General features: G+C 61.4%; 1 protein-coding gene across 1 annotated transcript in view; it reads right to left on the bottom strand.

Moving 5' to 3' along the window:
* The window catches only part of KCNQ1 (potassium voltage-gated channel subfamily Q member 1), a 250,657-nt gene that overhangs the window by 144,757 nt on the left and 81,892 nt on the right, over window positions 1–24,008 (bottom strand). Inside the window, exons 4-10 of the mRNA XM_057317211.1 lie at window positions 23,831–23,909; window positions 23,417–23,513; window positions 22,827–22,967; window positions 13,586–13,696; window positions 12,813–12,908; window positions 10,500–10,622; window positions 9,417–9,561 (exon numbers count right to left, since the gene is read on the bottom strand). Coding sequence (XP_057173194.1) covers window positions 9,417–9,561; window positions 10,500–10,622; window positions 12,813–12,908; window positions 13,586–13,696; window positions 22,827–22,967; window positions 23,417–23,513; window positions 23,831–23,909 — 792 coding nt within the window. The remainder of the gene's footprint in view (window positions 1–9,416; window positions 9,562–10,499; window positions 10,623–12,812; window positions 12,909–13,585; window positions 13,697–22,826; window positions 22,968–23,416; window positions 23,514–23,830; window positions 23,910–24,008) is intronic.

Consider the following 24,008-nt stretch of genomic DNA (forward strand, 5'->3'; position numbering starts at 1 on the left):
CCCAGAGAAGGCAGGAGCTGGCTCAGGGTCGCCCAGGAGAGAATGGCAGAACCGCCTGGCTGCCAGGCTGTGCTCAGACCCACCCCGCGAGCCTGCCACTTGACTTCTAAAGAAAAAATTGTACAGGAAGGAGCATCTAGTTTTCCTGTGTTAGAATTTGGCAGAATTCGGTGTTAGATTCTGAATCAGTAACAACAGCCAGGAAAGGTGGGACAGAGCTGAGTGCTGCCGTGAGCGCACACACGCGTGTGTGCCCGTGTGTGCGACCCGTCGCAATGTAGGTTTTCTCTGTGCGTACAAATGCAAGTCTGTGTTTTGCAGATAGAGAATATATCCTCACTTAGGCCCGTGGAACATTTACAAAAGCAGGCGTTCATGTTCGTACTTGGACACAGAGAAAATCTTTACAGGAAAAATGCAACTATTTCAAAGGCCATATCTTCTCCCTATAAGCCTGTTAAATTAGAAACTGTAACAGAGATAAACAACGTTCTGCTTGAAAAGTGAGAAAACGTTTCTTCAGATGAAAGAGAAAGTCAAAACGTAAAATAAACACGCTCGAGAAAGCGAAGACAAGGAACGCATTTCATAGCAGGATCCACGCCCCAGCGAACCCTGCCCTCAGACGAAAGCATCTAACTTCTAAAACATCTTGAAGAAGAGACACTTTCAACCAACCATTACTCTCAGGGTTTTTAAAAAGTGAATTAATCCAAGAGAGGGAATTAATAGATATAAAAGCCCAAGTTGGGGAAACAGAAAACAGAAAAGCAAAAAGGTAGCTTTTGAATAAGGAAGTACATATATAATAAGATAAAATGGATCCACCTCTCATGAGATTGGGGGGAGCGGGGGGTGGGGGGGACAGCAAAACCCAACAAGCTAAAAGCTCGGGGAGAAACAAAGGGCTGACCAAGAGGGAAGAACATCAAATCACTGGAAGTAACTTTGTTGCTACCAAGTGGCAACATAATGACAAGCCTCGAGGATTAAATAGCAATGAATACATTACCCCAAGAGAGGCAGCACGGTGCTTTAGAACAAATTAGCATAAAACAGACTAAAAAGAGATTAAAGATCTCCTTTAGCACATGCACCAGGCCAGATGGTTTTACAGCTTTGCTGGGCTGTTGAGCCTCAGAGAAGGTGATTCCAGCATTCTTTTCAGGCTGTCCCGGGACACAGGGAGAGGTCGGCGGAGCTCCCTCTCCTCAAACACTGTATCAGCACACATGCTGGCCCATCTCCTCCTCTCCCCAGCCCGCGGTGCGGGCAGTCAGGGATGCCTTCCCTCGGCGCCGAGGGGACAGGCTCGCGGGGCTGGTGGCTGTTGGATGCACAGACGACACTCCCCAGGCAGAGCCCCACTCAGGGATGCTGCTGGCTTGCCATAGTTTGCTATTTAACGACTGCAGAGATCAGTCCCCTGATCACGGGTCATTTTGCAAATGTGCAACCTGAGTGCAGAATACATTTCTGGAAGGGTGGAAGGGCACGTGCATCTTGCATTTTCATGCAAATTGCCTTACGTGACTCCATAGCGCCTGCACCCCGATATCCTCCTGGCACCTATGCCTGAGCGTGGGGTTTCCAAGCACACTGGCCCACGGAGGACAACCCGTCACAGAAGTCAAGCCCCCAGGGCTTTAATTAACATTTCTGTGATCATAGCTGATGTTATCAGCATCCGCTCATCTGTGAGAATCTTAGTATCTCCTTTTTCTAGAATCGTGTTTATATCTCTCATCCTTTGGTCTCCAGGACTTTGAGTTTCCCGACAGCCTGAGGAAATTCGCCCCATGTGTATATGAGCGGCTACTATTTTCCCCAGATGATCATTTAAAAAAATTATTTGGGGTATTTTTTGCTATGTAAAATATTTCTATGTCTTTTTTTCATGGAGGCGTAATGGGCGTATAACAAACGCCCGTGTTTGAAGTGTACAGCTGCGGTAACTTTGGACCCGTGAAACCATCGACACGATCAGGATCGTGGACATACCCATCACCCCCTGGGTCTCTCTCGGGCCTTCTGGGCTCTCCCCGTCCGATCCCGATCCCCGTCCCCACGCTCCCCAGGACAGCCGCCTGGCCTGCCGTCATTCTAGACCAGTCTGCAATTCCTAGAGTTTCACACAAATAAGGAACTCTGTACGCTTTTCTCCCCCTTTCCTTTTCTTTCCTTTCTTTCTCTTTCTTTCCTTCTTTCCTTCCTTCCTCCCTTCTTCTTTCTTTCCTTTTCTTTTCTTTTTCTTTCTCCCCCCCCCCCCCGGCTTCTTTCACTCATCATAATTATTCTGCTGTTTCTCCAGGCTGCTGTGTGTGTTCGTGGCTCATTCTTTGCTCTGAGTGGCAGTGCATCACCATGTGGGGACGCCACGATGTAAAAACATTCTGTCGGATGTTGATGGGCATGTGCAATGTCTCCATGAAATGCTCTGAACGGATCCCACGAGCCCTTGTCAGCATGCGTGTCTGTTCTTGTTTCTCCTGGACACACGCTGAGGAACAGAAGGGCCGGACGACGCGGCAGGTGCACATACAACATTTTAAGAAACTCCCAGACTGATTTCCACAGCGGCACCGTGGGCCGTTCCGCCGGGTGTGCATGAGGGCGCCAGCGCCACGTCCCAGGCACACCTGTGTGCAGGTGGTGGCATCTTCTCTGGTCCAGTCACTGCACTTGGTAAAATGATCTTAATTTTACCCAATATAATAATTGTGTAGTAACATCTCATTGCATTTTTCTTTTTTAAGATTTTACTTATTTGTTTGACAGAGAGCGAGGGAACACAAGCAGGGTAAGTGGCAGGCAGAGGGAGAGGGAGAAGCAGGCTCCCTGCCCAGGCAGCCTGATGCGGGGCTGGATCCTAGGACCCTGAGATCATGACCTGAGCCGAAGGTAGACGCTTAACGACTGAGCCACTCAGGCGCCTCTTACTGTAGTTTTAATTTGCATTTCCCTAATAACTAACAATATTGAATATATTCTCTTGTGCTTACCCGGTTCTCTTCTTTTTTAAAAAACATTTTATTTATTTATTTGAGAGAGAGAGAGCATGAGCACAAGCGAGGTTGGGGGGGGAGGCAGAGGGAGAAGCAGGCTCCCCGCTGAGCAGGGAGCCAGATGCAGGCGGGGCTGGATCCCAGGACCCGGGATCATGGCCTGACCAAAGGCAGACGCTTCACTGACTGAGCCACCAGGCGCCCGTTTCTCTTCTTTGATGAGCGTCTGTTTAAACCTTTTGCCTGTTTTTATTTGTCTTATTACTCAGCCATAAGCATCCCTCTTATATTCTGGACACAAATCCTTTATCAGATGGATGATTGAAAATATTTTCAAAGCCCCCGTCTGGGCTTTATCTTTTCATCCTCTTAATACCGTCTTTCAAAGAGAGGTTTTTAATTTTGAAAAGTCCAACTGGTTGGTTCTTATCATGGCTCATGCTGCTGGTGTCATGTTCAAGAAGCTTAGCTCTCAAAGGCACAGACATTGTCTCCTGCGCCTTCTTCTGTAACTTTTAGGCTTCTATTTCCGTGATAAATTTTGAGTTGATTCTTGTATATGATGCACGATGGGGCTCCAAGTGTGCTGTTCGGCAGACGGACGCTCTCGTTGTTCCCAGGCTCGTTGTCGAAACTACCATCCGTTCCCCAACAAACCACCTTTGCGCCTCTGTCGCAAGTCACCTGTGCCTGTGCATGTAGGTCTGTCCAGACTCTATTCTGTTCGTCATTCTATTTACTTATCTCCAAGCTAGTGCTAGTCCTCTAACTTTTTTGGTTTTTAAACGCTGTTTTGGAACTTCAGTCATTTCCATGCAAATTTCAGACCCGGCTCATTAGCTTCCACCAAATGCCTGGTGGGATTCTGATGGCTACGCACTGAGTTCGGACAGGAACGTGGGGGCTGGTGATACGGCGCATGGCGCCCCTCTCCCCGGACCTGGGGATACTGTGACTCCTCCCAGCAACGCTTGATGGTCTCCAGGGCTCAGCACTCATCTTTTATCAGGTTGTTCTCTGACTATTTCATGTTTTTGATGTTACAGTAAGTGGTATTTTTTTTTTAACAGTTCTATTTATTTATTTGAGAGAGAGCGAGTGTGAGTGGAGAGAGGGGCAGAGGGAGAGGGAGACACAGACCTGCGCTGAGCTGAGCACCCCAATGTGGGCCTGGATCCCAGGACCCCAGGATCAAGACCTGAGCCGAAGACAGATGCTTCACTGACTGAGCCACTCAGGTGTCCCAGGAAGTGGTATTTTTTAAAATTTTGACTTCAGACTATTTGCTGCCAGACGTAGAGGCAGAATGGACGTTTGCATGTGGCCCTGGCTCCGCTCACACGCTCGATCTGTGGTCATCGCGCATGTGCTCCAGGGGTTCCACACGCAGAACTGCGCCACCTGCAAACAGGGCTTTACCTCTGCCTTTCCAACCTAGACGTCTGCAATGTCTTTCTTGACTGTTCCGCTGGCTCGAACCTCCAGGTTCATGTGGACTAGGAGTGATAAGAGCAGGCATCCTTGTGGTGTCCCGGATCTCAAGGGGACGGCAGCCCCCCCTTTCCTCGTGAAGTGTCCTAGCTGCAGCTTACGTGTTGACATACGCACAGAGCCAGCTCCTTTGTATTCTCCACCTGCGGAGAACTGTTGTTGTAATGTAGATAATGGGGGGCTGACCCGGACCCTGGTGCGGAGCCAGGAGGGGGCCTGGGACCCTTCTCGGCCCAGGTGAGACAGACCTGGGGTAACAGAAGCCCTGTTCTGGTCCCCTGAAGTCGGTGCCGGGCCTCGTCCCCAAGGTCCCCTGGGACAGCTCCCAGAGTAAGTTGGGGGCACATTACAAACACGCTCCTGGGCTCCCTGTAGGCCCTGTGACTCAGAGTCTCTGGAGGTAGCCTCTGAAATTCTCCTGCTGATTCAGGGGGGCTCCAGGGCAGTTCTGACCTGGAGTGGCACCCCCAGCCCTCTGCCAGTGGGGAGCTCATGGCCTCCCATGCCGGGGACACTCTTTCTGTCACCAAGACGAGGACTTCTGCTTCCAGCAGTAACCTGATGCTATCAAAGGCCTCTCTCTACAAGCTCCCACATAGGCTCGCTGAAATGACAAATGTCTTCTATGGACTCGGCTGAGGGTGTCCCCCAGGACCACGAGCGGAGCAGCGGCCACAACGCAGACCATGCGTGTGGGCAGTCCCAGGCATCCGCTCACCTGAGGAGCACAGCGTGGCCTGGATGAAGAGCCGGGCCTGGGACCAGCACGAGGCAAGAAGTGAGGACAGAGACTCCCCATGTGAACCTGGGCCTCCAGAAAGGCGGAGAGAAAGGCGGAGGGCAGACTCGAATCACAGAAACGATGCAAAACGTACCAACCAGCAAAACCAGGTGTGGCAGATGCAGAGAAAAGAGAAAATCAGTTTGTTTTGGCCTGTGTTCGTGGAGCATGAGTGAGAAGCCTCCTCTTGCTACTTGGGGATGGGCTCGTTCTCACGAGAGACCGGGCCTGCACTTACACCACGCGGCTGTCTAGAAAATCCCACACCACAAACGTTCTGGAGGGGTTTACTGGGTCACCCCGTCCACGGGTGATGACATCATAGCATGGATGATGGTGTCGTGTCATGGATGATGATGTGATGGCATGGACGATGACATCATGGCACGGGGGATAACATTGTGACACAGATGATCATGCCATGTCATGGATGATGATGTCATGACACGGATGATGGCGTCGTGCCACGGATGATGATGTCATGTCATGGATGATGACGTCGTGGCACGGATGATGACGTTATGGCACGGATGATGACGTCATGGCACGGATGATGATGTCATGGATGATGACATCGTGGCACGGATGATGACATAAACATGTTCACGTGACTGAGAAATTCAAAGTTGTAGACTATGAGGAAGATACAAGCTGCGAAGACCAAGCCAATCAAGCCCGCACACAAGGAGGCACAGGTGTGAGAAAATGTGAGGGCCTCGAAATTAAAATCTCAGCAGGTGACTAACCAGGGGATCAGACACGTCGAACAGCCAGCAAACTGGGAAGCCGCCGCCAAGAAGGCGCCGGGGCGACTGAGCAGGAACATATTAGGGACAGCCGAAGGGACAGAGCGAGACGGCCAAGTCGACGCTTCCAGGCAGACCAGAGCCAACAGGGGAGGCGATCACTTGTGACAGGTTTGTGCTAACGGGCACAGTGGGTGGGAGACACGAGCCCGCAGACCCAGGGATCGCCGCGGACGGCGGGGTGGGGAGGGCGAACCCCGACCTTCCACAGTGGTACAGCCCAGCACTAGAGTCCAAGGAAGGCACCGGAAGCCCCAGAGTGGGACGGTCACCTCCTCGGGGTGGCCGAGGAGCAGGACAGCACGCCGCGTGTTCAGAGGGAATCCGTATCTCAACCCGTCGTCTCTTCCCCAGCTAGACTGTCACCCAACAGCAAAGACAAAATACGAAATTTCAGACAAAAACCGAGTTGACTGTCAACAGACCTTCCCTGAAGGAACTAGTGAAAGACCTTCAGGAAGAAAGACGTTAAATCCAAACTGAGGCAGAAACCCAGCAAATCTGTCGGTAGATGTAAGCAAGTCTCGACTGCAGACAAGTGATGACTCGGAGGACAGTTTAAAAAGGCAAAACCCAAACACGGGCGATGGCAGCCTGGGTGAGGGGCTCGGGGTGGCATCTGGCGGAGCATTGCCAGACCCTGGAGGCGCAATGGCTGCCAACTGAGGGGAGGGAGAGAGGCGAGGCCTGGAGGGTGCGGCCGGGGGCACAGAGCCGGCTGCAGACCGTGCCCCACGAGTTAGGCTCAAGAGCGCCGGCTCTTCCGTGAACGCACCGCGAGCGGGAGCAGCAAGCCCCCCGCCCCGCCCCCCTGCAGGCCAGACTGTGCGTCAGCATGTCCCCAGCTCGGCTGCCTGGACTCGTTCGCCCTTGACGGGTTTGTGATGGGAAGGGAAGGCCTCTCTTTGCCGGGTGCCCCCACCGTCTCCCACTCCGCCCTGCCCTTGGGGGTCGCACCCACGCTGCCTAGGTCTGCAGGCCCCTCCTGCTGGCCTTGGCTCCTCCGACCCCCAGCCCCACAGGGCCCGTGGCACTTCAGCCACTGGCCTGGCCTCTGGCTCATTCTGCCTGCTCCCCATCCACACCACTGTGGGTGAGGCTCAGGGAACACAAAGCTGACCGTGGCCACCCCTGCTCTGTGGACTTCCAGGGCCTGGCCCGTCCGATGCCTGCAGGCTCCCGGGCCCCTCTCCGTCCAGTTTCATAAAGGAGGGTCACATCGGCCCCGCACGCCAGGAGTCCACAAATGCCTCTCCACCGGGAAGGCGGACTCACTCCCACCTGGCATGAGGAAAGCAGGTGGCGTGCCCAGGTCGGGGGCTACGTGGAGCGGCAGAGGCATGGCTGTCCCCCACAGCACCTCCATCCTGGCTGCTCCTCTCCCCCCCAACCCCAGCTGGCTCTACCCAGCACTGACACCGTCTCCTCCAAGAAGCCTTTGGGCCGGACCAGGCTGGGCCGGGCGCTCGTTCCCCAGATGCCCACACGCTTGGCTTCCTTGCTATGGCCCCTCTTCCTCCCGGGATGCCAAGGAGCCCTGCCCCCCCACCCCGGGGCCTCGGGCGGGCCCTGCATGGAGTGGGCTCCTGACCGCAGATCCTGGTGACCAGGACAATGAGCAGCTGGGGGTCTGGAACCTACATAAGGATGGGAGCCTGGAGGGCAGGGCTCCTGCATCCATGCTGCCTGTTGCCATCACAGGTTCTCCCACGGCCAGTTAGGGCCTTTGCCGTGAACGCGGGAGGTCTGCCCAGGGACTACAGTGGTGCAGACAAGGCTCTGGAAGCCATGAATGTGGGTGGGCAGCCCTTCTCAGGACCCTAGGTGTCACAGGACAGAAGCCCAGAGACGCCGTGGGCTCGAGACACGGAGAGAAACCACAGAGGAGGGGGCCTGTGTGCAGGCCAGTGCTGGGAAGGAAAGAGCACCTGTCTCACACGTCCCTTCGCACACCTGGACCGGGCACGCGGGTGAGGCTCCCGCGCAAGGCCTGGATCCGGCCGGGGATGGAATTCAGCACGGCTGCTCGCGCCCTGCCTGCCGCGCAGGGGCTGGCGCTGCAGGCCCTTCCCAGGGACGGCGTCTGCCCAGGGAGGAGGCCTCTCCTCCCCCACCAGGGCTCTGGAGAGCCTCAGCCGCCACCCCCAGGCTGGGGGCCACGCGGGGCCCCCGGGGGCCAGGCTGACAGCTCAGGCTCCAGCAGCCACGGCCCGGGCTGGGCTGACTTATCGCGTCGGCGGGAAAGCAAAACTCCTCCGTGCAAAAGCATTCCACAAAGGGGGTCTGACTTCCCTGCTCTCGTGCCTCATTACCATTCCGCAGGCGTCCCCGGGCACTTAATAACAGCAAACAGTCTGAATGCAGCGCCCCGCATTCAGCAAACAGCCAGAGATGCTTCTCCCCACGCCCGACCTGCCCATTAGCATTTGCGGAGAGCCCCCATCTGCATTGCGACAATGGTCCTGTCCCTGGATCCGGAGTTGGGGGGGGGGGCACGGGCATTTGTTGGCACAATTAATTGTCCCTTGTACCCACTCCGGGGGGCGGGCGGGGAGCGTGTCCTGGGGGCTCACCAGTGAAGTGGCCAGATTCAGGCCAGAGCGGAATCCTGACCGCATGGGATGGGGCCACTGTGGCACAGTGCCCAGCAGGGTGGGCACCCTGGCCTGGTCCACAGGCAGCCCCAAGGCACAGAGAGCAGTCTCAGCCCCTTTCTGGAATACTTTCCGCCCTGCTGCCAGGGGACTGGGACCACATGCAGGGGGACGCATCAGGGGTCAGCCGCCTGAGAACCAAGCACTTGGCGGGCCGGCCACCCGTAAGCACAAAGCGTCAGGAACAATGTGAGCTTGTCCCTCTCTGCCACAGTTGAGACAGTGACACTCCCTTACAGCCGCCAGTAAGCTGGCATGCTCCAGTGGGTGCCGGGAAGAGCCCCAGAAGGGGGAGATGGACACAGAAATGCCCGAAAAGCGAAGACACACGGTGTCGAGGAAGGGGACGAGTGTGGGTGCAGAGAGCTGGCTCTGGAGGCCCCGTCCTCTCTCCACCAGGAAGGGGGGGGGTCAACACGTATGGGCCGCCTCCTTTCTGCCAGCCATGGGGCGCCAGACACACAGCACGACTGAGGCGGGGCCTGGCGCCTGGCACCCAGCAGCCCAGAGCGTAGAACAGAGCAAGAGGAAGGGTCCCTCCAGGGTGGGGTCCCACCTCCTCAGAAGGACCTGCTTGCGCCGTGGTGGGGGGCAGGACGTCGCCAGGCAGACACTAGGTCAGCGGGAGCCGAGTGCCCATCCCCGTTCCCCGCTGCCACCCGGGGCGCAGGCTTCTCACCAGAGCTGTCACAGTTGTCCACGGAGAAGTGGTCCAGCCTCCGCTCCTCTGAGACAGGCTCGCACGTGATGTGGGGGACCGTGAGCATCTTCTCTCCAGGATTCACCCCGTTGTCCTTGTCCAGTTTGAACTTCTTTCTCTTTACCTGAAATGACAGGCAATAAGCCAGCGGTTCCTGGGCGTCCACTGGCCCCAGAGCCCCTTGGCAGCCCCGCTGAGCACCTGCCAGGGAACCAGGTCTCAGGGGCCAAGCTCCAGCCCTTTCGCACGCAGACAGGGAGGGCCGCGGCACTGCAGAGCTGCCAGGGGTCCCGTGGGGGGCTTGGCACAGGCGCTGCCCGGGAGCTCGGCCTGAGGGGTGAGCAGGCAGGAAGCTGGCAAACAGGTAAACATTCGAGAGATCACCAGGGCACGTGCCGACAAGGGCCGCCAGGAGTGCCAGCATGGGGTGGGGCAGCTGGCGGATGGCCTGGGGCTGGCAAAGGCCGCTCTGAGGAGGTGATGTGGAGGTGGGGGAGTCTGGGAGGGGTTGGGCACAGGGAACAGAGGGTGCAGGGCTTCGGGGGATAGCTGGCCTCCGGGAGAGCTGGGTACCACCAAGCAAGTGTGGGCACATGGGCCACCCTCCTTCACCACACCAGCCAATCACGACATCCTTGCCCAGAGCTTGCCCAAACCCCTGCACCGTGATCTCAAGGCCTTCTTCCCCGAGCTGGGGTGCCACCTCTGTGCTGACCGACACCCACCGTGCCCAGTAGAGAAAGCCAGACATCAGGGTCCTCTCGAGAGCCTTCTCTCCCAGCGCTGGACAGAACCCAGCCTGTTCTGCACCCTGGGGCTCCCCCTCCAGGCCCCCCACAGCCCTGGCCTTGCAGCAGCAGTCCCAAATGTCCCTGGAGCCAAGGGACCCTGGGGTGGCAGGGCCCGGCACACGCCCCCCCCCCCCGGGCCCAGAGTGGTGCTGCTGCCCTCATGTGAGCTCGGCTGAACCCAGGGTCAAACCCTGGCCAGAAGCCGTGGCCCCCAAGGCCTCCCCACCCGCTAACGAGGGATCCCGTCCTGGTGGCAGGTGGGGGCCGTTACCATGACAGACTTCTTGGGCTTGGGGCTGGGGGACAGCAGGGCGTGGTTCCGAGCGGGCTTGCGGACGTACATCTTCCAGGTGGAGGAGTCGGGGTTCTCGGCCGCGTAACACCTCCACGCCGTCTGAACCGACACGAGGGAGACGCGGTCAGCTGCTGAGCCGCTCGACGGCCTCCTGCGGGAGCCGCAGCTCCCCGATCCTGCCCGCACCCCATCCTGCACGCCAGCCCCCCACCTCCCAGGGCTGTTCCTGCGCCAGGCAGGTCACGGCCTCACACGCCAGCCGCGACTCACAGCTCGGACACCACAGAACCCCAACGCGTCTGCCACCACCTCCCCAGCCTGTCCATTCACAGGTGCAAAGACACCTGTCGGCTGCCTCTCCCTGGGCCACTCACGGCGGGTGTGCACAGTGGGTTCAGGGAACAGGAGCAGAAACAGGACGCCCTGGGCCTGCGGGTACCAGGCAGGAGGGGGAGGGCAGAGCAAGGCCCCTCCCAGAGGCCCAAATGTGGGGTTCCAGTGCCTGGGCACCGTCTGTAGTCGTGGGGAGCCTCTGGACAGCATGCGGGTGAGGTGGGCCTCGGGCCTACATTCTAGAGAGATGCTCGTGGTGGCTGCCACACAGGGACGACCCGGAGGAGGGACGGCACTGCCAGGGATCTGAGAGGCAGACACACCACGTCTGGGTGGGCAGTGGGGGACAGGAGGGGTGCCAGGAGCCTCAGAGAGGACGCAGCCTGGGGGTCTTGCTGCTGGCGGGGGCTGGCAGGGTTCCCGGGGGCTGTGACACCACCCACGGTGGGGACCTGGACGGACATGGCAGCCCTCATGCTGTGCACGGGAAAGGCCACGGGCCTGGCCCCTCCACGCCCCACTTTCCCTAGCAGCAGGCACGCGTCCTGCCCACGAATGTTTCGCCAGCCACTTCCTGCCTCCCCGGGCCCCAGTCATCCCGCAGCGGGCACCACCTGAGCACGGCCTTTGCAGGGGGCTCGCCCCCAAGGCACAAGGCTCGGCGAAGAATCCACCGTGCTCCCCTCCCACCGGCAGTCTGCCCGCAGCGGCCGGGGCTGGTTTTACGGCCTGATTTATGGTCTCCCCGAAAGGCGAAGGCTGTGGGGCCGTAAAACCAGGCCTGAGGGGGCCCAGCCCCTCAGCTTTATGGCCCCTGCTATTTCCTTCCCATCCAGGTACGCCATCCAGGCCCCAGACGGTGGGTTCCGGAAGGGCTTCAGAGGGACGAGGGGGAGCCAGGGCTGAGCCGTGGCTCCCAGGCGGGACAGCGCCTGATAGCTGGCGCCCCTCACGGGGCCCTGCCCGGGGCAGAGGGCACAGGAGATAAGGCCACGGGGGTGACCCCAGCCCGACCCTGGGGGGGCCTCCAGCGCTGGGGGTAGCTGCCCTCCTGGGCAGAGGGCCCCACATCCACGGCTGGACACCGACAATGCCTATGCCCCAGGACCCCCGCCCAGACATGCCTCAGGTGAGCCCCGGGCCTGCTCGTGCTCACTCCTCTGCCCCCGGACCCTCTGGGACCCGGTTTTCAAACAATTTTCTGCCTGAGTCCTTGTTTGCATTAAAAGGATGAAGCCATCCTCTGGTGTGTTCCAAGAGCCCTAGGTCACAGAGCAGAGTGTCCAGGGGCTCACCCCCCCCCCCCGGTTCCCCACTGCTCTTAGGCTCTGTCTCCTCCGCCCCCAGGCCTCGTCGCAGCAGCCCTGGGCTGCACTGAGGGGCCCCGGAATCCAGGGCGTGGCCATGCTATCAGCTCGCCAGTCCCACCTGCAGTCACCAGGGAGTCCAAGCCCCGTGGGGGTGCCGGGAACACCCAGAAGGTGCCCATACTGCACAAGCAGAGCCCCAGCCCCACTGGGGGATGGCCATATGGGGACCCTTCCCTTTTCCCTGCCAGACCTGCTCCAGGGCAGAGCAGGGGGGTGGCCACGGAAGGAGGACAAGGAGCAAGATGCCAAAGGCTGGCTGCTGTGGCCGGGAGGTGAGGGGCCCATGAAAAGAGCCCCCACTCCAGGACTGGCCAGGGCACATCCTTGTCCCCCGGTCTGCCCCGCAGGACCCTCTAGGGACGGAGCTGGGCGCTCCCATACCCGCCCCGTCGGCATGCCCACGTTTCCCAGGAGAAGGCACGGCAGTGGGTGTGCACGTCTGTGCTGCTGCATTGCCCCATCCCCACGCCGGAGGGACCCGCCCTGAGCATCACGGCCGAGAGCAGCTCGGCGATCTCAGAACGGACACCAGCTGGGGCTTCCCCGCAGACGCGAGGCTGGACGTGACAACGGCAGGCGCCATCACCTGAATGAGCGAGGCTGCGGCCGGGATCTGCCTGTTGAAGTGCTTCTGTCTCTGCTTCTGCTGGACCTTTAGGGCAAACCCGGAGCCGAGAATCCCCTGGGAAGGAGGAGAGACCAGGGCTCATGTCCATGCAGGCAGCCACTGCCTGGCCCGGCCCGTGGGACATGGGCACCTGGGGGGACAGGGCAGGTGCTGGGGGGACGGGGTGGGCGCCGAGTTACTGGCTGGGGCAGAAGGTAGCCCCGCCCGAGGGTCTGTGGCTGCGTCCCTGGGATTGCCAATGGGATGGACGGGACCAGCTCGTCAGGAAGGGAGTTCCCTGTCCACAGAGGGGATCAATCGTACGCATGCATGCGCGCACACACTCACACACACACACGTGCGTGTGTGACACGTACACAGAATCCATACTTGTGCCCGTAGTGAGTGACATGTCACGCACGCCCACTCCCACCTGGACACACGGACACACGGACACACGCACCTACGCACACACACAGGGAACTAGAAGGTATAACCCTCACGGTCCGTGATTTCTAGGGAGGAACAGGTCAAGGCCCGGCCCAGGCCTCCGCAGGCGCGTACTCTGCCTCCACCATCACGGGGCGGCTGCTATGGGGGCCTCCCTGTGACCCCGGGGGGCTGGCCGCCGCCCACACCTGCTGCGAAGGACGCTCTGGGGGCAGGGAGGGTGGGGGTACCTCTGTGAGTGCGCCCCCTCCTCGGGGGACCCCTGCCGGGAGGCGGGGATGTCCCTGACATGGAGCACCTACCGCTGGGAGCGCAAAGAAGGAGATGGCGAACACAGAGAAGCAGGAGGCAATGGTCTTCCCGACCCACGTCTGGGGCACCTTGTCCCCGTAGCCGATGGTGGTGACCGTGACCTGTGAGAGGGGCAGGGGTCAGACCCAGAAGCTCGGGACGGACGGCCGTCCCGCCGAAACCCACCACGCGGCCGACACGGAGCTTCCGCCCAGTGGATGGTCGTGGTCTCCCGAAGCCGACGCCATACAGGGAGCGAGGCCCAGGTGTGCACAGGGGCTGGGCGCCGAGGCCAGACTCCCTGCTCCGCCGCCTGCGCTGACCCACAGCAGTCCTGCCACCCAGGCCACTGACGTCGCTGTGCGGTGGCCCCCAGGAGGCTGGAAGCTCCCACCAAGGCTGGTCCTCGACCAAGAGGACAGGGATGACACGGCACTTCCTGACGCCACCCCGGGCACCAGATGTCTCAGTCGCCCTTCTGAGAGAACCAGACGCAGCCCCAGCCTTCTTCTTGGTGGGGGGGAGCCGACCCTCGGAGCTTGAGGTGGGACCATGGGTGTAGGGGCTGCCCCACCCCGCCCCAGGCTCCCATCCTGCTTGCATCTGAGGTGTGCTGCCTGGGGCGTCCAGCGTGAGCCTGAATGTCACATCCTGCAGGATTGGAGGGCCCAGCCTGGTGTGTCTGTCACTCAGCGCCGACGCTCCCAGCCCAGGCCTGCCTGGACTCTGGGTCCTGGGGCTGCCCGTGGGCTTTGCAGGCGTTGGCTCTGAGCCTGGCCAGCAGACGTCAGACACCCCAACACTCATCTTGTGGGCCCACGTTCACACCCGCACGCCGGGGCAGCAGGCACAGTGGCCCAGAGAGTCCATGCAGCTTCCTGTCTTTGGAGGTCAGCCTGGCCAGCACCTGCCTGCCCTGTGGTCATGCCGGTTCTGTTCCGAGCAGCTCGGCTTCTCCCTTCTGGAGCCTACAGTCCAGGCCAGGTGAGAATGGCCTCTGGCAGGCCCGGGAAGGTCTGCACGGAGCCTTCCCTCGATCCCCTGCCCCGGGGAGCCAGTGCGGGGAACGGGAGACACAGAGTCAGGGCACAGAACAGACTCCAGAAGGAGGCAAGGCCCAGACGGGATGCGTTGAGGCCCATGGCAGCTACTGCCGGTCTGTCCCAGGACCCCAGTGGGTGCACCCTACCAGCCGTGGAGCATGGAGGGAGGGGGAGACCCAGTAGCTACAGCCAGGCAGGGACACGCACGTGGCCGCTCGGAGCCACTGGAGCGGATGCTGGCCTGCGGGAACAGCAGGGGAAGAGGCAGGCGCGCCAACGAGCCCATCAGCACACGGGCGAGTCCAGGCAAACGCTCAGCTTCTAGCACCGGGGGCAGCCAGGGCCGGCCACTGCTGAGCCCACAGCAGCGTGACCACGGCAGCCTGACCATGTGTCTGCATGGGGTCCCGGGACTTCCACAATGTCACTGTCCCTCGGAAACACCCCCTACCCCCACGGAGCATGCTGGGCGGCCTATAGCCCAGTCCTGTAAATGGGCCACCTGAGCCCCTGGAGGCCGGTGCGGACCCACAGATGTGCCTCCCACGCAGCTGGTATGCCGCACGCGCACACGGACACACGCAGCGGCCCGATGCACTCAGGCAGCAGCATGGCACACACGTGTGCGTCTCTCACACAACGAGGGCGCGTAAGGAAGGGCCGGGGCCCACATCGAGCCCAACCACTCCAGGCTCCCTCGGGCCCACTTCCCCTTGGGCCACGCACACGTGCACACACAGGCCGTGCACACCCGGACCGTGGCACGGGGGCCTGCAGGGTGGCGCCGGACCACCCCGGGGACAGGGGCAAGCCCGACAGCCAGCTGGCAGATAAGGAGGTCCCAGAGAAGCCTGGAGCCCTCTCGCCGGCAGGGTGTCCTCTCCAGATGGCCTGCGCCCCACGTGTGAGGCCTGGGCGCCAGCTGCCCCCGGCTGCCCCTGCAGAGGGCCGGGCGCACGGAGCAAAGGCAGGTCTGGGGCTGCCAACGGGGTGAGGGCAGCAGGCTGCACCCAGCCCTCTTTGAGGAAATGAAATTTTTGTAAAGTTATTTTATTTACATAAACGTAGGACAGGTCTGTTACCACTTCAATAAATGAACACGAAAACGTTTTTAAATTCCTCAGCAGTTCTTCCCTAAGCGCGAAGCGTGGATGGGTACGACCCACGCGAGCGGAGGCTCTCCAGGGTCCCCAGCGACAGCTGAGAGTGCGAGCGCACCTGAGACCAGGAAGGTTGAGAGCGGCTGCTGGGCAGGGAGGGCCAGGGAGGGGCAGGGCCACCAGCGAGGGACTCCCACCTCGGGGACCAGGGGCGTCCCCGAAAACTCAGGCATCAGGACAAATAATACCTAATACAACCTTTTAATCAAAATAAATCCTTGATGACGGGGAAGCGAATGTGGGGGGCAGGGTGGGGCAGGGCCCCCGAGACCATCTCCCTGAGCAGACCGACCAGGCCCCCAATTCCCCCGGCCTCACAACAGCTGGGGTACCAGGGCTTCCCGTGGCGGGCCGGCGGACATCGGGGTGCCCGGGCAGGCGTCCCTCACCCCATGGAGGACACGCGCCTCTCACACCATCACAGACACGCGCTGTCACGTGCACGACGTCCCTCGGCTCTCGGAGGCCCATCCCTGCAGAGCTGCTGTTTCTCCTGAGATCACAGACCAGGCGGCTCGGGAGGGCTGGTCTCCAGCCACTGCGTTCACCGCTCACCCCCAGCCGGGCGGTCCGGGGTGCAGACCTGCACATCCTGGGCCCTCTAACACGGGGAGACATAGTGCAGCCACTGTGGCCCTCCCCTGGGCGCCGGCCACCAGACAGCGGCCCACACGGACCAGCTCACACGCAAACCCACGGATGCGTGACACCGGGGATGGGGCCATGGAGGCGGGAGGGAGGTGGACCGAGCCATCCTCATCCTCCGGAAGCTGGCACCGGGGCGTGTGCTTGTCTCTGTGTCTTTGCTCCCATTTCAAGGGACAGGAGGCATGTCCTTTTAGAACCTTCTAGATTCCCCACCACACACACTTTCTGTCCCGAGAAGCTGGCACTGCTGTTTTGTTCTAAAGCAGCCTCTGGAAGGCCAGCCTCCAGCGAGATGGGAGGGCCAGCCCAGAAATCGTGGCTGGCCTGGGGGCATCGGGCGGCCCATCTGGAGGTGTCGTGGCTGTCTGTCCACATGTGGGTGTGACGGCGGTGCCAGTGTCGACACTTACGGGGTCACCGTAGTGGTGCGTCTGCTTGGCAAACTAGGGATGGTATCATGAATGAGTGAGCATCTTACAGAGGGGGAAACTGAGGCTCTCAGGGGCAGGCACTGTGCATGAGGTCTCACCACTGGTAAGTGACTGAGCAGGCATGACCCACTGGTCCACACCATGACGTGGCAAGACTCCAGAGCAAAGGCCAAGGCTGCCACGAGCCACCAAACTGCCCGAGGCAGCCAGAAGGACACAGTCTGGGCGAGGAAAAGCACGGACAGGGGGGTGGCCGAGGGGGGCTGTGACGGGCAGGGGTCCTCAGGCACTTGGGAAACAGCCACAGAGGGGACACACACTGGCACGTGTGGGCCAGGGAACAGCCCAGCCATGCAGGCAAACTACAGGTCAAAAGAAAGCAAACACCCCGAAAGGAACTAGCTTCCTTTCCGTGGGCAGAACGAAATCGCTGAACACAGACCCACGCAGACTGGAGCCTCTCATTCCGTGAGTCTGTGGTCTCACTCACAGAAAGCTCAGGCTCAGACCCTGCCCCAGGGTGGCTCGTCGGCCCACGCGTGGCAGCCAGACTCGGATGCGACATGCAGACTGCACACCATAGACAGCAGGGAGGCCAGGACCCCTCTCTTCCCTTCCCCTGGGCACGGCCCCAGAGCCCCGCACCGAGGCTGACGTGTCCACCCCGCAGCAGGGCTCTAGGCCCCAGGTGACTCTGCTTGAGGTCTCAGCTCAGGTGTCACCGCCTCAGGAGGCCCTCCCTGACTGCCAGGGCAGAGAAGGTCCTCCAGGGACCCAGCCAATCGGCTTGTGCAGACCACGGCGGAAGCTCTGAGAGCACAGGACCGGGGCTGCCCGCCACCTCGTCGCACCTGTGCGAGCACCTGTGAGCAGGACCACAGCGATGCCCCAACGTCACATCTGCACAGAAATAGGCCTTCCGCCAAGAGCCGGCCTCGCCAAGAGGACCTCAGGTCCAAGGAGAGTCCTCATGGCCGCAGAAACTTCTGCTGCCTTCCTGGGCCTGCCGTCCCCTCGGTGAGCCCCTCGGCGAGCCCCACGCCAGCCCGAGGCCTCCCCATTGTACAGATGGGGAGACTGAGGAGTGGACCGACCACGTGCTCACTGGCCCCAGAGCCAGTTCAACGGTGCTGCTGAGTTGACGTCCCTGGAGGTGGATGCTGTGGTCTGCCCCTCTTCTCCACCACCCTGCCTGATGAGTCACCCAGAAGCCCCTTCCCTGTGGCTGGCCTTGCCTGGGCCCTCAGGATGGGGCTCAGAAACACGAGGTCCTTGTGGTTCAGCAGGGGCCAAAACACATGTACCACAGGGGCCACTCTGTGAGGAAGGTGCTGGAAGTGGGGAGCTGGTCAGGGGCAGAGCAAGACTCTCAAAACCAGAAGGGCTCAGGGGTGTGATTGGACTATGGCAGCCGTAAACACTTTAGTGTGAGTCAGCCTGCTATGGGTGAGACACAAGTGTCTGGCTTTAGGAAACGGCCAGAGACCTCTGGCCGGCAAGGGCCCCCGCACGATTTACAGCCAGCCTTTGCTGCCTCTCTCTGGGCGCCTGGGGTCCAGGCTTCCATGTCCTTGCTGACTTTACTTCTCCATCGATTTGTGGGCGTGGGTCCTTGTTTCATACCCAGTTTACAAATGGGCCCAGAGAGGTCAGGTAACCTGTGCGGGCCACGCAGGCAGTGGGTGGCGGAGCCGGGATGCGGTTCCTCACCGGGCTCCACCCCCACGCTCCTGGCCACAGTGTCATACGGATTCCTGTCTCACAGTGTTCCCTGATGCTGACCGTGTTTCTTTCTACGGGACGGAAGCTGGAAAGTTCTTACGCTCACTGACATGAGCTGAACCCCCAGCCCAGAAGAAATCAACCCTGCCTCCTACCCTCCCTGGGCCTGCCAAGTCATAGAAGAACCCCCTTCCCCCCCAGGTATCAGCCCCTGGGCAGGATGTGTGAGACAACGCACTCAGCTTTTGGGCTCCTACATCCTGCAAAACCTACTGCAAGGGCCCTTCCTCCGGGCACGCTCTCGGCCAGGCTCCCAGAGCCCCCAGTCCTGCCCCACACTGACGGTCTACAGGCCCAAGCCTGGGCTCCTGCGGACCTTGGCTCTCAGCCACACAGCACTCGCAGGCCTTGCAGACAGCTCCAGGTGGAGAAAGCCCTGGAACGGGGAGGGGGGGGGTGTGTCTGAGTGCTGGGGTGGGGGCCTGGCCTGCCACTCCCGGGCTTCAGATGAGGTCCTGACACTGCCCCCGTGCTCTCGGCGGTGCCGACAGGCTTCCATGTGCATGTCTGGGGGGTCCTGTCCTCACCCAGGACCTCACTCAGCCCCCAGACCCAGCTGACCTCACCCAGCCAGGAGGCCGGCCAGCCCCGGAGGCTAGACCCTTCTAGAGCCGCCGGCTGAGGACAGGGTGAACAGGAATCAAGCTCTACTCTAAATGGCGGCTGAAATGCAGGGAAAGGCTTCCAGCGTGTTCGCTCTAAAGACTAAATTTAGATGCAGGGGGTAAACAGCCCAGCGGCCTCCTGATTTGAGAGACCCCCGGGCGCTAAACAGAGGAGCCCGTGTTTGCAAAAACGGCTTTTCCCTCCACTCAAACTTTAACACAAACAAACGCATTTTGTTCCAAGGGCGAAGAAAAAAGTCTTAAATCCTCCCCAAACACCTCAGCAGCCAGGCATGGGGCGCCACACTTGGGGGGGGGGGGTGAGCCCTCACGCCAGCGTCAGGCGTCACCACCCGGGTTGGGGGGACAGGAGGAGACACTCAGCCACTGAGCGGACACCCTTGCTAGGCGACCTAGAACTGAGACTTGAGAAGGGGGGGCTTCTCGTGAAGTCTGGCCAGGACACCGCCATCCTGGGCTAAATAGTGTCCCCCCAAGTTTCATGTCCGCTCAGACCCTCAGAATATGAGCTTATTTGGAAACAGGGCCTCTGTCGAGGTGTTACGGGGAGATCTCATGTGGAGATCATCCCGGTCTACCCGGGCAGGCTCTAAACCAAAGACAAGTGTCCTTATAAGAGACAGAAGATGTGGCCACAAAGCCAGGGACGCCCAAAGCCCCGGAAAAGCTGGAAGAGGCAGGAAGAGCCCTCCCCTGGAGCCTCCGGAGGGAGCGCGGCCCTGCCCATGCTTTCATCTCGGACTTCTGGTCTCCAGAACTGCGAGAGAATGCGTCGTTCTTGTCTGAAGTGCCTCCGTCTGTGGGACTTCGACGGATGCCCCCACTGTGCCCAGTGCTGCAGCTCTCGAACTCACTTATTCATCCATACAACAAACACGGCTGAGCCCAGATGCTGAGGACACCTAGGGCCACCCCGGGGCACCCCCAGCCCAGACAGGCTTGAGGGCATCTGCGTACCAGCTCCCCATGCAGGGGATGGCCCTTCTCACCTCCCGGTGGCCCAGACGCCCTATTTTCGGGTCTGTCCTGCACATCTCTGGGAAGCCGGCCTGACTTCTGGCTGCGCCCCCCCAGCCCAGGCCTGTGGGGTGAGGGGCGTGGGGAGTGCAGGTAAAGCCCGGGGGGACCCAGTGTGGAGACCAGAAATGGCCCGGCATGCAGCCTTCATTGCCCCCCCATCCTTGGGTGTCCCAGGGCAGCACCCCCTCATCTGTCTGCCCCAGACAGGGAACCTCGGGACCAGTGCCCCCTCCCACGAGAGGTAAACGGAGCCGGGATACGGGGAACGGGCAGGGAGCAGTGGCTGGGCGCAGTTGCAAATCACCAAACTAGCTTAAAAGCCCCAATCAGGGCCAGCCCCGTCTTGCATTTCTTGAGCTCTGTTTGTCCGAGACGCGCCAGGAACACAGCCCATAACTCAAGCCTTGGGGGCCGCTCCTGCCCGGACAGCTGCGGGGCAGCCGCGGCTATGAATGGGAGCCGTTTGCCCCAGAGCCCCGGGGGGCGGGGGGCCCGGGGCGGCCCAGAGGCGCAGGGCCTGGCAGGAACAATGGCCAGGCCAGGGCCCGCGGTGGCCGAGGCTGGGGCTGCAGCTGACGGCGAGGGCTGGGGCACCGGTGCCAAGCTGGGCACAAAGGGGCCGTTTTCCCGGCTGGCGGGCGGATGTTTGCACAGGTGTGGGAGTGGGGGCACTGCTCTGCCGAGGGCTGGGGGCAGGGGAGCAGCCTCGGAGGGGGAGGGCAGCGCCAAGGCTGGGCACCGCTTATCAGCCGGGCCTCAGGCGATCACCCACACACTTCCTCCTGGTTCTGGGCAGCCTGTCCCCACATGGGCCCGTCACCAGGACTCGGCCCCTCCACCCACCACCGGCTGAGCTCCCTGCCAGGGGCTGAGCCCTCCCATCCTGACCTGCCAGGGCCTGCCACACCTGGCCGACAGGGGCGCACAGAGGCCGGAACTGGGGCCTTCCCCACACCAGAGCTGGGCAGCATGTCCTTCCCTTCCTCAAGCAGCCTGGCACACTGGAAGCTTCCAGAAAGCACGCAGGCTCGCCAACACCTGGGCCCTCCCTGTGTGCTTGGCTTCACAGGCGCGAGACACAGACACAACAGGGGCATGTGCCACCTGGGGGGGGTCACAGCGAGGCTTCCCACCACCTGGACAAACTGGGTCGGGCCTCCTTTCTGGAGGAGCGTGGGGAGCCCCAGGAGAGAGCAAGGCCCACTTCTTCTGGAAGGGAAAAGACTGGGGACAGACATGGCTATTGCCCCCTGCCCAACGCCCCTCAGACCCTGTGCTGCCCCCAAGGCCTCACCACAGCTCATGCAGCCCAGGACCTGCTCCCGTCCCAGGCAGCCCCTCACCCTAACGAGCCCGGATATCAGTTGCCCCACCCCGAGCTCTACGGGGCTCCCTGCTCAGCCACGCTCAGCCTGTAACGGGAGCCACTGTTCACCAGCTGTCACCGGCTATGCCGCTCCTGGCCCCACTGTTCCCGGCTCTGTCCTAGACCCTCCTGGAGCGCTGGCTGTTTGCACCCCAGAGCACTCTGAAGGGGGACGGCACTGTCCCCACGGGAACGGTGGGGCGTGTGAGGGCCTGGCCTGTGGCCCACACCGCTGTGCCGCCCCACAGCAGGCACCCATCCCGGGCTGCGGCAGGGCCTTGCTCACGCTGTTCCCAGGCTGGGTCCTGACCCCCAGGGGTGGTGAAGCTAGCAGCCACCCTGAGCTTAAAGGTCCAGAATGAGGCCCAGTCATGGGTGGAGGGTGTGCTAAGGGCACCCTTCATGCCCTGAACAGTTGCTCCACGGGCACACACGCCAAGGACACGGGCAGGACTCGGGGCACGGGTGGCTGGCGGAGGCCATGCCTGGCTGTCCACAGCAATGAGTGATCCTCAGAGCAATGTCTCCCGTCCCCGCAAGCCTGGCCTACTGGGAACCCCCCCACCTTACGTTCACCTCTCCCGCAGACTGGCAGCTCAGGGAGCCCAAGCCACCCAGCCCATGCTTGCGAGTAAAGCCGGGGCACTGGGTGCTGGGCCCCACCGTTCTGTGCTTAAGGAGCCCATCTCCACAGCCAGGGGAGCCTCGGGGCCCCAGGGGGGAACCCGCACGTCTCTGGGCAGGACCCAGCTATGGCATCTGCAGGCTTGGTGCACAGCCAGAATAGGGGAGCGCTCTTCCTTTCTCGCAAGGACCCCCGCCTGTCATCTCCTGGGTTGTTCGCTATTTGACGTCATGCTTCTCGGCACGGGGATGCCCCTGGGGCCAGCACAGACCCTCCGGGACAGGCAGGCCCCCGCCAGGCCCCACCCTCCCCACGCGGCCATGGCAAAGACGGCTGGCGCCCTGGGTCGGCCACGCAGGGCCCAGCTGGGGGCAGCCAGGAGCTCCCAGCGCCTGCACATGCCCCATCGCCCCGTCACACGCCCGTCACACCAGCTCCAAGACATCGAGAACCTCCCGACAGCATCCGCGGAGCATAAAGGGTCCACCATGGGGCTCCAGAACCCAGCGTCCTCGGCCCCACCACTGCCCAGGGCACCTGTCCCCACTTACCACCCCCCACCACAGGGCATCCGCGTAGCTGCCAAACTCCACTTGGCCCGACTCGTTCACGGCGTCCTTCTCTGCCAGGTACACGAAGTAGGAGGAGAAGATGAGGCCCAGGAAGCCGATATACAAGGTGGTGATGAGCTCCTGGGGGCAGAGCGGGCAGAGGGCGCGTCAGCGGAGCGCTCCTGGCGTCCCCGGGCTCCGGGTTCCGGCAGGATGCTCTGGGCAGACGTCATGGGCGGGGCCGCACTAGCCCCGGGTTCCGCCGACGGTTCTCCGTGAGTTCCCGCCTGGCTCCCATGCCTGCACTGGGCTTCAGGACGGTGCACCTTCACCCCTCTCCCTGCTGGCCAGTGCCACGGCTCTGCCCCGAGAACTGTGGCGACGTGCCTCACCCTCGTGGGACGGTTTGCATCTGTGGCATTTAGATCTCTGAGCCTCTGCCAGCCTCTTCCTCGTCCCACACTCCTGCCCTCTCTCTGCCCTGGCTTCCCATCCCCCAGCTGGAGGGAGCATGGCCGCATGGCCTGCCCGGCAGACATCGCACCCTGCGCTTCCCCCCTCGTCCCCGGCGCCCCACGCAGACCACCCACCTGGCGGTGGATGAAGACCACGGAGCCGAGCAGCCTCCAGGTACCGCCCTGACGGTCCACGTGCAGCATCCTCAGGATCTGGAGGAAGCGGATGCCCCTGCGGGGGAGACGCCTCTGTGGCCCTGCCCCCAGCTCGCCCCCGGCCCTCCCACCCGCCCCCTCCTCAGACACAGGGGTGGGACCCAGCCAGACCTGCACACCAGCTTCTGGGGAGGCCCTGGGATCACCCCAGCGCACAGATGAGCAAACTGAGGTCCCCAAAAGGTTAGGTCACAGCCCAAGTCCTGGACGTGCCCTTGCTGGGTCTCCCAGCAGGCAGCCTAACTCAGTGTGGGCCCCGACCTGTGCCCCTCCCCCAGCACGCTGCCCCGGGCTCTCGCACCCCAGCTGGGACGGCTTGTAGCCCAGGTGTACCTGATGGCTGAGGTGGCAAACACCTGCCCTTTGGAGCCCACGCAGAGGACAACCATGGAGGCCAGGACCACGATGAGGTCTGGGGGAAGGGGTGGCACGTCACCAGCCAGGCCGCTGGCTCAGGGGAAGGAGCCTGGCGGTCAGAAGGACAGGGCCACTCGGATGGGAAGACCAGCCT

Source organism: Ursus arctos, unplaced genomic scaffold, assembly GCF_023065955.2.
Source record: "Ursus arctos isolate Adak ecotype North America unplaced genomic scaffold, UrsArc2.0 scaffold_23, whole genome shotgun sequence".
NCBI classification, from domain to species: domain Eukaryota; kingdom Metazoa; phylum Chordata; class Mammalia; order Carnivora; family Ursidae; genus Ursus; species Ursus arctos.